Below are 12431 nucleotides of genomic sequence, written 5' to 3'. Positions count from 1 at the left end.
ATCATTATACTGATGTAAACAGGAATAATTAGTATGTACCTTAACATCACAACAAGTACTGCTATTACGGCTGTCATGGAGACATTAACAGCAACAAAGACAGCGATTCCCGCTACAAACTGTGTTTCCGGATCCTGTGTCGATCTTAATACACCTGGTGAATATAACATTTAAAAAAAAAAACGCTATCGTCTACGATAGACGTTGGCCTTATTTAATAATTCAAATAACATCAGTTGATCCATTGTTCTAGATTGTAGCAAATACAGCCTGAATAATTTCAGTGGAAGTTGATGTGTCAGAGGTAACTAACACTCATATTATTTAATCAATCAAATTCATCAATACTGTTGCTTTTTATGTTGTTGTTTTTTTTTGGTTTTTTTTTGGTTTAATATAATAGATAATCAAATAAATGCATTTGTCTTTTGCCTCTGGTGTGATACGAAAAGTATTCACATAAAAACAAGCTAATTATAAGATCGGCTGTTTTATAATGCAAGTATGATTATGGAGTGGAAACAACAAGATAAAAACGTAGAAGTTAGAGTTTCATATTGCAAATTCAACATGTATTTGTTGATTTGTTTTTGTTGATTTTACTTAATACTAACCCCAATAGTTAATATAGTGACAAATGATAATATCCTTTATGTGACGTACTTATATATGTTATGTATGTCTTTCATCTACATATAAAATTTTATATGTTTGCTGATTCTGTTTGTTTATCTGAAATGTTTTGTCGATAAGTGTTACGAAATGTTACGTCTGGTCCTATCTGCTAAATTTAACTCTTACTGATGAAAACAATGACCAATCAGATATGCTCGAAAGTTTTCGTATTTGTTGTCTCTGGGTCAATGTTCTATATCTAAATCTTCTCCGAGAATTTGATAAGATTTACAAATCAGCGTGGTTTTTCGGGTCATGTAATTCAATACATAGAGTTTGTTTGTAAATAAGAGAAGCCATGCTCAATCTGCTGAGATTTTTTTTTCTTCAAAAAAATCCTCCATCCACCCCTTTCTTTCACTAATATTTTTTATATTTTTTATTGTTTGTATAGGCGTTTGCGGTGTTTTTACGTCATTTTATTAATGAATGGCCTATTTTTATCTTCAACTATGTTAGGTTCGTTCACACTTATCAAAAAACCTAGTGAAGTCATCTTGTCTCTTTATTACAAAGGAACATCCATAATATCTTAAATAAAAAATAAAACATTTGATTTGATGCTATAAGAACAACACAAATCAACATGCTTTGATAACAAAAATATCGTTTGATCTTTTATGGCAAGATATGTATAACATCAATGAAATTTTTTTCTAAAATAATGGCATACCCATCACTTAACAAATGAAATTGTGTGAGATCTTCACAAAAGCACTCATAAGAAATGCAAATTTTATTTATTGACAGACATTATATGAAAATAATAATCTGTTTTATTTAAAATTAACTTTGTTCTTATTAGACTCGACCTTAATCATTTAACAGTTACCTTTTTTGCATAAATTTCCTTTAAATCCTTTATTACAGCCACCCATACAAGTTCCATTAACGTTGTTACATATTTGGTCAGCCAGACACTTTCCACAATTTTCCAGACACTTTCTTCCAAAATATCCATTTGGACATGCTAGATCAATTTGTTTCATTAATATATGTAATTAATCAACAAAACAATAATTTTTAAAAAAATAATATTGAAAGCACTTCAATTTCGAACAAAAATAATTGTTTTCTGACACCAAAACAACACACCCACTTTATCTAAAAAAAATATGCAATATTTTGATTAAATTTAATTCTACACAAAATAAATAAATAATAAAAATAGATTTGTTTTGATTGTTTTTTCAATAAAATTCTAAAAGAATCATTATCATTTTGGAAATACATTTTTATATGTAAACAATCAATATATTCATTGTGTTTTACTTTGAAAATCAGGAATGCAGAAAAAAAATCATGCGTTGCGACTGATATCTTACGTGTTTTGCAGAGACCTCCTATGTATCCATCTTCTCACCCGTTAACACATTCTCCTGTTGCTCCATAACATAACTGATCGTGACAAAACTGACTACAGTTAAAGTTACACTCATTACCGTACAATCCAGAAATACAATCTATCAAAAGAAAAATAATCACATTACAGTTATATATACGACCTATTTTTTAACAGAAGATTTAATATCAATATAAGTTTATAACTATTAGATTGGTCTTAAAAAATGAATAAAAATATCAAGTAAAGGGAATATTTATTTCCTAATCGTAGCTTTACGTTGTTTGTGTTTGTTTTTCTATAATTAAATATTGGTTAGCACAGAGAGGAATTTGTTCATTGATTTACTGAAAATGTGAAATATTTTAAGAGTTAATCTAATGCAATTCATTTAAAACATATTGTGTTTGCCTAATTTATTTAATCGTTGTTTCAAGTAAAGAAAATGATAATTATTTAAATTAACGAGATTAGGATGCAATGCTTAAGTTGTTATATAATTGTTTGGATCATGTTTTACACTGTATAGAAGACAAATAGATAAGTTGTAGATTAAGCTTTAACTGTGTCTCAATAAAGCATAATGCACCCTTTCAAAAAAATAAAAATAAAAATTTAATGCCAATTTAGTATTGCATATTATATTGCCTTACTAATTAAGCATCCAAATTGTGCCTGACACATTAGTAATAGCGAGCGCAGCTCGCCGGCGCGCAGCGCCGGCGCGAAGCGAGCTCTACCGGCAAGGCGTGTGTGAATAGAAAATTCGGACTAGTTGCACATTCATTCAACGGATTTTTTTGGCGTCAGTAAATCGGACCAGTAATGCATCGTTTTAATCGTCCCAGTAGTTCCCTGTAATCATGGCAATTTTTATCACTTCACACTCTCACGAGAATCAGCAAGACAAATTTAGACAGTAAAAACAATAACGGTGTAAGCGACATACAGTCAATGTTACCTCTAAAGTTCACCTCAGTACACTTTCAATCAAAAATAATCGTGTGACGTCACAAACGTTTACACATTGATCCGATATATTTTTTCGGAGTCAGTAAATTTTGACCCACAATTCATAGTACCAATGGTTTCCAACCTCACGTTCCAACATCACGTTCTCCCGAGAATCAAAGTAAAACCTTTGAAAAGCTTATAAGATGTGTAATTTTAAGAACATCATGCTTTTTAAGTAAATAAAACAGTATACTTCGCATACTTTTATTTCTCAGGGGAGTTTTAAAGAGTAAGACGACACTTAACCAACGTCAGCTTTGACGTCACAATAATCACTGATAAGGGGAAATTACTCTAATTGAAGTTATTGTAAATCTGCTGAAATGACCAAAATCCTCTCAAAATCTTGCAAAGGCTAAGATAAAGAACAGCTGACGAATAAGGACATTTCTTCAGATACAGGAAACAGTTGTAAATTGCACTAATTTGGATGAATGCTCACAAATATTTTATTCACTATAATTACGGTAATTTCCTGAAACGTAACGTTATACGTAGCAGCGCCTTTTTTTAAAGGGGGTGGGTGGGTGGATGGCAGCCTCATCCAAAAAATCTTTGCAAGCAAAAAGAAAAATAAATCATGAAAATTCTAATCCTTCAGCTCTTTAGCAGTTCAATGGTTTCTTTATTTTCACTTCCATTTATTACATGCGGGGGGGGGGGGGGGGGACAACACCATGTTCTTTTAACATGATAAGCAAATATTTTTAAGCGTAAATTAAAATAAAATTAAACATTTAATATGTTTTACGGTGCTACCGTTCTGGCGAGCGCAGCAAAAATTTCACATACCTTGCATCATTGTCAACTTAGTTTTATTTAGGTATCAACGAACGTCAAAGAATTTTTGAGAGAGTGTTGCTCTACAATAAGTATGCCAAAGGTACTAATTTTAATGGTTATGATACATACAGCGCAACCCCCTTCTTGGAGAGAGAGAGAGAGAGAGAGAGACAGACAGACAGACAGACAGACAGAGAGAGAGAGAGCCCGGTACCTGTTTGTAGGTGTGTAATATTTAATGGTCTGACTATATGCAATATCTACATAATTTTTATAACTGTTTATTTTTTCATTTTATTCCTTTTTATTTAGTTCAAAATGTCCTATTGTTTATTTCCTCCCTACTCATGCATACACAATTAGCTTAAAAATGGATCGATATGACAGTAAAGTATGGCTCTTGCTAATATATATATACATAAAATCAATTAAAAACAAATCATATGTCAATGAGGCAGGTATCGCAGTCTATACTGAAATAGCTAGTACACGCATTACAGATGTTTGATCCACCTCTAAATTTATCGCGGGAAATGTAACGCGAGTGCACTGTGACGTCATCCATAACTTTGTTCGTCTTTGTTTACGTTTCTCGACTCAATACGAAGGTATGGAAGCATGTAACAAATCTAACAAATCTTTTGAGTCTCGCCAAAGCATATGCAGTACTCAAAACGTGTCTTCAAACTTTAAGTCACTGTAAATTACGAGTTAAAAGTCGGCCATTTTTGGCATAGCACCACGGGTGAAAACATTAGAGAGCATTATGGGACGTAGACAAAAAATTTTGTTTGATGAACTGTAGGTTTAGCTCGTTCTTTTTCCCGCGCACATTGGTTCTTAGAGCTCGCTTCGCTCGCCGGCGCTGCGCGCCGGCGAGCTGCGCTCGCTATTATTTTTTTTTAAGTGGAGGGGCAAATCCATGGTAAGTCGATTTTCTATGTATAAATTGACAAAAATGAAAAAAAAAAATTAGCATGGGGGGGAGCTCTATGATGAGTCAAGTTTTATATGTAAGTTTATGAAAAAATGACTACTGCAAAAAAAAAGGGGGAAATCAATCAATCAATCATAATCACAATCACTTTAAAAGAGGAGATGCAGTGCAATGAATATTTATATATTAAAATCTTTATTATTTAACAACATTGTATCTGAGATTAAACTATTGTTCTACATATAAATAAATAAATTATAACAAATCTTATAAACTATGAATAATGAAAATTTACTGAAAAATAGGTATGTTTTATTTTTTGGCATTCAAATTTCACGTTGTTAATTTTATTTTATTAATTTATTATAGCGAGCGCAGCTCGCCGGCGCGCAGCGCCGGCTAGCGAAGCGAGCTCTAAGAACCAGTGTGCGCGGGAAAAAGAACGAGCTAAACCTACAGTTCATCAAACAAAATTTTTTGTCTACGTCCCATAATGCTCTCTAATGTTTTCACCCGTGGTGCTATGCCAAAAATGGCCGACTTTTAAATCGTAATTTACGGTGACTTAAAGTTTGAAGACACGTTTTGAGTACCGCATATGCTTTGGCGAGACTCAAAAGATTTGTTACATGCTTCCATGCCTCCGTATTGAGTCGAGAAACGTAAACAAAGACGAACAAAGTCATGCATGACGTCACAGTGCATTCGCGCTACATTTCCCGCGATAAATTTAGAGGCGGATCAAACATCTGTAATGAGTGTACTAGCTATATCAGTATAGTCTGCAATACCTGCCTCATTGACATATGATTTGTTTTTAATCTTTTTTTTAATATAGACATTTTTTATATATATATATATATATATATATATATATATATATATATATATATATATATATATATATATATATATATATATATATATATATATATATATATATATACACACACACACACACACACTCGCAAGAGCCATACTTTACTGTCATATCGATCAATTTTTAAACTAATTGTGCATACATGTACAGTAGGCAGGTAAGTATATGAGAAGGGAGGAAATAAACAATAGGACATTTTGAACTAAATAAAAAGGAATAAAATGAAAAAATAAACAGGTAAAAAAAATTATCTCTCTCTCTCTCTCTCTCTCTCTTTCGGGGTTGCGCTGTATCATAACCATTAAAATTAGTACCTTTGGCATACTTATTGTAGAGCAATACTCTCTCAAAAATTCTTTGACGTCGTTGATACCTAAATAAAACTATAAGTTGACAATGCTGCAAGGTACAGTATGTGTAATTCTTGCTGCGCTCGCCAGAACGGTAACACCGTAAAACATATTACAACTCAAGAAGTTACCTTGTTTTCAAAACTTACCACTACACACAGGCGATTTAAATCCTGAAAATGCACATCCATTTTTGTCACATTCTCCAGAATCAATTTCACACGTTTCACTATTTTTACAATGGCGACATGTTTTAGAGCAGTTGACGTCATATGTTCCTGTTTCACAACCTAAAAATAAAAAATAACAAAAAAAATTGACAAAATGTACTACGTCTCAATCAATTTACATGAAATCACAAACTCAGAAAACTTACCAAAGATCTGAACTTCACATATTTCCAAAACTGGAACTATAGAATCTATTACATGCGGCTGGTAAAACCATACATATCTTGCTGTTCTCTTACATTCCTCCTGGATGACAGTTGGTAATATGTAGGACATATCATCAGTGAAGCACGCATCTGCTGTACCAGGTGGTACGTCTGATGGGTTGGATACACGGATACTGTAACCTCGGAGACGTATTGTGCTTTTTGCTAAAATGCCTCCTTACAAAGCAGTTGAACATGTATAAGATTCATGAGAGCAAAATGTAAACAGATAGCCATGCTATGGCCTTGAATTGCTAGTATTACATAATGGTCACTATGATATTTATGTGTACCTAGATGCTGCGCACCGAATGGTGTTAATGATAATTGACAGAATGAACTCTGTGACTCTTGTAGCAATGCGTAGTATTCCTAAATGATGTTATGAAACCAGGTGCATAATACGGGCATAATAATATCCAAATTGAGAGTTTAACAACATGTGACATATTTGGCGATTCTGTGTCTGCAACGATAGCTCTAGAACTCTATATTGAGTCATGTATTGTGTATTCTATACATTAACCTTTGTAACCTTTTATGCCGTGTATGAATGAACGTATTGTGAGTAAGTGATACCTCATACTAGGTGGGGGACTCCGAGACCCAGGACTCGGAGACTCACATCCTGCATCTAGACTCTTTGATTGGCAGTTTTGACGGTTCTGTTACTTTATTTAGGAATAAACTATTAATCTTAATTTTGAACACTAAATGTTCACTCATGATCGTCGTAAATGGGCCGAACTAGTCAGAACTGTCCATCATAAGTAAAATGTTATATATACCCATGTAAAATGATGTTGAAGAGAATAAGAGAGATTGAGATTTAGATTTAGAGATTCCGCTAAAAGATATAGATTCTGAGACTCCTGATTTGGGCTGCTATTAGCTGATGTAATTGTAACTATACGATCACGCTTAATAAAACCGCTTGAGAAAGAAATACTGGACTTGTCATCACTAAGTTTGAGCTGACCCTCAATTGGATCCGTAAGACGGAAGGCTTACATGAACTTTCTTGGTGCCAGTGACCAGGACTGAGCGAAGTTCAATACAGAGTAAGGTAAGAACCATTTCTATATGTCTCTTATAGCTATCTCGAAGTAAACAACTTTGTCTAAGCAACCAATATGGCAACAGGTGATGGGTTTTATAAAAAAGAACTTAGAAATCAAATGGAGCAATTAGAAAAACAATTCGCGGGGTTGGGTCAGAACGAGGAAAATAAAGGGCAAGAAACAGGTCAAAAGTCCCCAGAAAAAGAGCAGATTAAACAAAATATTTTTGAAACATATCATGATGCTAGGCCGTATGAAACTCGTGAAACTCGACACCGAGTCCCAGATCAGGATGATGAAAAAGATTTTTTTATTGGTCAAGTTAAAGCTATAACAGCCGCACTCTCAGTGCCCCTATCTTCTGTGATAACTCCTTTTGAGGGAGATGCTCAAAAATTTAAACAGTGGATAAAGGAAGTTGAAAAGTACAGTGTTATGTCTGGGAAACAAGGTCATGAGATCCCCATGCTTGCATACATAACGAGTAAGGGTTCAGTTGGGGATTATATTAAAAGGTATTTAGATGAAACAGATGCGTCTGAAGAAATCCCATCTTGGAACGATCTTAAGGAATCCCTTAAAAATAGATTTGCAGAAATAACAGACCCCCAACACGCGTTAGCAGTAATGCGTAAGACTCGACAACATTCAAATGAAAGTGTTCAGTTGTTCGCCGAGAGACTATTGCAAATCGCGGAAGACGCCTACAGTAATGACAGACTAAAAGACCCTTAGATACAACAACAGTTAGTAGATATCTTTTGTGACGGGTTGACATTCGACTACCTCAGAATGAAAATTTTGCGAGAAAACCCTAAAGATTTAGAATCTGCAATTCAAATAGCAATGCGAGAACAAAATCTGAGACAGAGGCTAGCGATAAGAGGGTCAACTATGACAGAAATTGTACAAAGTAATGACAACAGACGAACTCTTTCAAATTTTGATACTACTCTTCCCTTATTAAAGCATAGAGCAGATAATCTTACCTCAGTAGAAACAAGGCATGTAGAACCAATGGAAATTGACCATACGCGTAATAGTAGGTGTTTTAAATGTAAACAGAGGGATCATAGGGCTCGATTTTGTACTCAAAACAAACCCCAAGTCAGGTCTCAGCCTCAAATGAATAAACGACTCAGTCAAAACAAACCTGTCCATAATATAGAGCAGAAACCCCGTTCGCCTGTGGAATGTTGGAATTGTGGTAAAGTAGGTCATGTGCGTGCAGATTGTTGGGGCTTGCATATGTATCAAAGAGCGCAGCAAAATCGGGGCAGACCATCAAATCGTCAAGGCCGAACATATAAATCTAGCGACCAAGTAAATAGGGGATCGTCTCCAAATTTCAAATCGCGCCCTTATTTTGACAAACAAAAACAGGAAAACTAAGACGTTCTTCCTTCGTTGAAGCCCGAAGAAAGAACTTTAAACAAAGACCTACATATGAAATTAATTTTACTAACAACCCCAGTAGCTGTTTATTAAAAGTAGGTAAAAATAAATTTAGAGCTTTGGTAGATACAGGTGCAGCCGTATCTCTAATTAGTAAGAAAATGTATGATAATCTATTTCCCCGCCCCAAGTTGTTTAATAATGACATCCCCTCTTTACAAGCAGCAAATGGCAATTCTTTAATTGCGATAGGGTATGTAAATATTTCCTTTAAGATTTCAGGGTTAACTTTAGACCACAAACTTTATGTGACAAAGGGACTCAACCGAAACATGATTCTCGGTCGTGATTGGCTCAAGAAAAACAATGTTCGTTTATACTTTGATCTTGGACTCATGCGTATTGATGGCAAAGTATACGCGGAACTTAAAGAAGATTTACACATCTCAACTATTGTAAGAACTCCTAAGAAACTTATTATGAGACCAAACACGGTGACTGTATTCTATGGAAAAATAAATAACAATTTTCCTCTGGAAAAAAATGACTTGGTTGAAGTGAACAGCATAGACAATAACTGCATTATGGAAGACCCAGGACTATATTTAAAAGACGCCGTTTGTATAGTTCGGAAGGATAAGAAAGTTCCAATGATCTTCGTTAACCAAACTAACAAAAATTATAAAATTCCAAGAGGCTACATAGTAGGACGAATTACCGCATTAAAACAGAAGGAAATCTCAGAAATACAGACTACTCAAGACACAAAAGAAGAAATTGATGTACCTAGAAGATTTGAACACTCAATCAAAAGACTTGTGAGCAAAAACAATGATTTATTTGCAAAGAAAGACAGTGACCTTGGAGTGACTGATACTGTTAAAATGAAGATAGAAACTGGAGATCACCACCCAATAAAGAACAGACCCTACCGTGTACCCTTAAATAAAAGACAGATAATTGACAAGGCCATACTGGAAATGATGGACGCAAAGATAATTGAGAGATCACAATCGCCTTGGTCATTTCCCTTAGTAGTGGTGAAGAAAAAGGACGGATCAGACCGGATGTGCGTTGACTTTAGAAGCTTGAATAAGATAGTGAAACCAGTATCATTCCCGCTACCGTTGATTGATGACATCCTATGTTTACTAGGTAAGGCAAAATATTTCACTGCACTAGACTTAAAGAGTGGATATTGGCAAGTGAAATTAGAAGATTCAAGTAAAGAAAAATCGGCCTTTGCATGTCACAAAGGACTATTCCAATTCAACCGGATGCCATTTGGGTTGAGTAATGCACCGGCAGTCTTTCAAGAGCTGATGAACATAGTTCTTCAAGGACAAGAGGAGTTTGCCATCGCATACCTGGATGACAATCTTATATTCTCAGAGACACCGGAAGATCATCTTCGGCATATTCAAGACGTTTTCAACCGCCTAAGGAAGCATGGACTTAAAATGAAGCTAAAGAAATGTAGTTTCTTCAAGGAACAGACAGAATATCTTGGTTTCATCATTGATGAACATGGCGTTACACCTGATCCAAAGAAAGTCGAAGCTATAAGAAAGTTACCAGCGCCCACTACAGTCCGAGAAGTTCGTGGCTTTATAGGTATGTGTAGTTATTACAGGAGATTTATACCGAACTTCTCTAAGATTGCGGAACCATTGATTGACTTAACCAGAAAATATGCAAGGTTCAAATGGACACCATGTTGCCAAAAAGCGTTTGACTTTATTAAAGAAAGTTTAACGGTAGTGCCTTTACTAGCATATCCAGATACTAATAAGCCTTACATCCTGTACACCGATGCCAGCGACAATTGTATTGGAGCGTGCCTTACTCAAAAGACAGATGAGGGAGAAGATAAGCCAATATATTACTTATCACACAAGCTGAGTAAAACTCAAGAAAAGTGGTCAACCATAGAAAAGGAGGCATTTGCAATCCATTACGCCCTTCAGAAGTTAGACCATTATTTACACGGTGCTCAGTTTACTATTAGAACAGACCATAAGCCGCTCAAGTATATCTTAGAATCTCCAATGCAAAATAAGAAAATTCAACTATGGGCATTAAGTATTGCAGGATATAACTGTAAGGTAGAGTACATAGAAGGAAGATTTAAGTGCTGTGCAGATCTCTTATCCAGATTACCGACAGTCAACCTGGAGTGTGAAGAGGAAGAACAATCAGAGCATGATGAACCAGATGTTAAGGACAATTTCTTTGAAGTGAACGTACTTAATTCCAATGCCTTTTCGCCTAAGAGATTGGCCAGATGTGAAGTTAAGCAACACGACGAATTGGTCAAACTCTTTATTGATCTACCAGAGGATATCGACATCAAAGAAAGTCAACAACACGACGAGCAGATCAAGAAACTGAAGAATCGGTTAAGTAAAGGAACAGCAACAGCAACCGAAGAAAAGAAGTTTCTGGAAATTGATGGTATTATGTACTATCTTTCAGATGGAGACTCAGAAGGCCCAAAACTTCGCCTGTATGTACCACGTGAGTTAGAACTTTTAGTAGTGCAGCAGTATCATGACGGACTTGGACATATGGGAGTGGACAAAACATATGGCGTAATCAGACAAAAGTACTACATACCAAATTTGTACAAAAGGTTATACTCTTATATAGAAGGATGTGTAGTATGCCAAACGAGGAGCAATAAGAAAAATCAACCTCCACTGCAAAAGACAGATATACCACCTTTTCCAATGGCTAAAGTAGGACTTGATCTATCAGGACCATATCCAACATCCTTGTCGGGAAACAAGTACATAGTTTCTTTTATTGACATTTACTCTGGTTGGCCAGAAGCTTTTCCCGTCCCTGATAAGTCAGCTGACAACATAGTACATCTTATCTTAGAAGAAATATATCCAAGATATGGCTGTCCTCTTCAAATCCTCACAGACAACGGAACAGAAAATGTGAACAAGAAAGTGGAAGAAACCTTGAAAGAATTGAATATCAACCATATCAAAACATCTTATTACAGCCCTCAAGATAATGGTAAAGTAGAACGATTTCATAGAACTTTACATGACGTGATGGCTAAGAAAACAACAGACAACGCTCAAACATGGGATATTCATCTTAATCAGACGTTGGCGGCCATTCGTTTCCATCCTAACGATTCGTCAAAGTTTTCCCCATATTACCTTATGTACAACAGAGATGTCGTATTACCTCTTGATACGTTGATGAAACCTCGAAGTAGATATGCGGGAGAAGATCAACACAAGATCGCCCTTCAAGAACAACATAAAGCTTTCCTGCTAGTACATCGTAATATGAAGGAAGCCAAGAAGAAACAGAAAGCTCAGGCCGATAAGAGAAGCAAAGATGAAAATTTTCAGGTAGGTGACCCTGTCTACCTTCAGAACAACAGAAGACAAAATAAGTTAGATAAAAAGTGGCTACCATATTATCGAATCATAGAGCAGAAAGGACCAGTTAGTTTCGTGGTGAGAGATCAATTGACTGGATTAACCACCAAATGCCATGCGCGACAATTAAGACTGGCAGATATTTCGCACTGGC

At 35.3% G+C, this 12431-nt stretch overlaps 1 protein-coding gene across 1 annotated transcript in view; it reads right to left on the bottom strand.

Moving 5' to 3' along the window:
- Positions 1–12431, bottom strand: part of LOC128171676 (multiple epidermal growth factor-like domains protein 10) — a 33061-nt gene that overhangs the window by 14781 nt on the left and 5849 nt on the right. Inside the window, exons 3-4 of the mRNA XM_052837450.1 lie at positions 6358–6594; positions 6131–6271 (exon numbers count right to left, since the gene is read on the bottom strand). Coding sequence (XP_052693410.1) covers positions 6131–6271; positions 6358–6594 — 378 coding nt within the window. The remainder of the gene's footprint in view (positions 1–6130; positions 6272–6357; positions 6595–12431) is intronic.

The sequence above is a fragment of the Crassostrea angulata genome, chromosome 2 (genome assembly GCF_025612915.1).
Source record: "Crassostrea angulata isolate pt1a10 chromosome 2, ASM2561291v2, whole genome shotgun sequence".
In the NCBI taxonomy this organism is placed as follows: domain Eukaryota; kingdom Metazoa; phylum Mollusca; class Bivalvia; order Ostreida; family Ostreidae; genus Magallana; species Magallana angulata.
This window is presented reverse-complemented; position numbering and strand designations above follow the sequence as displayed.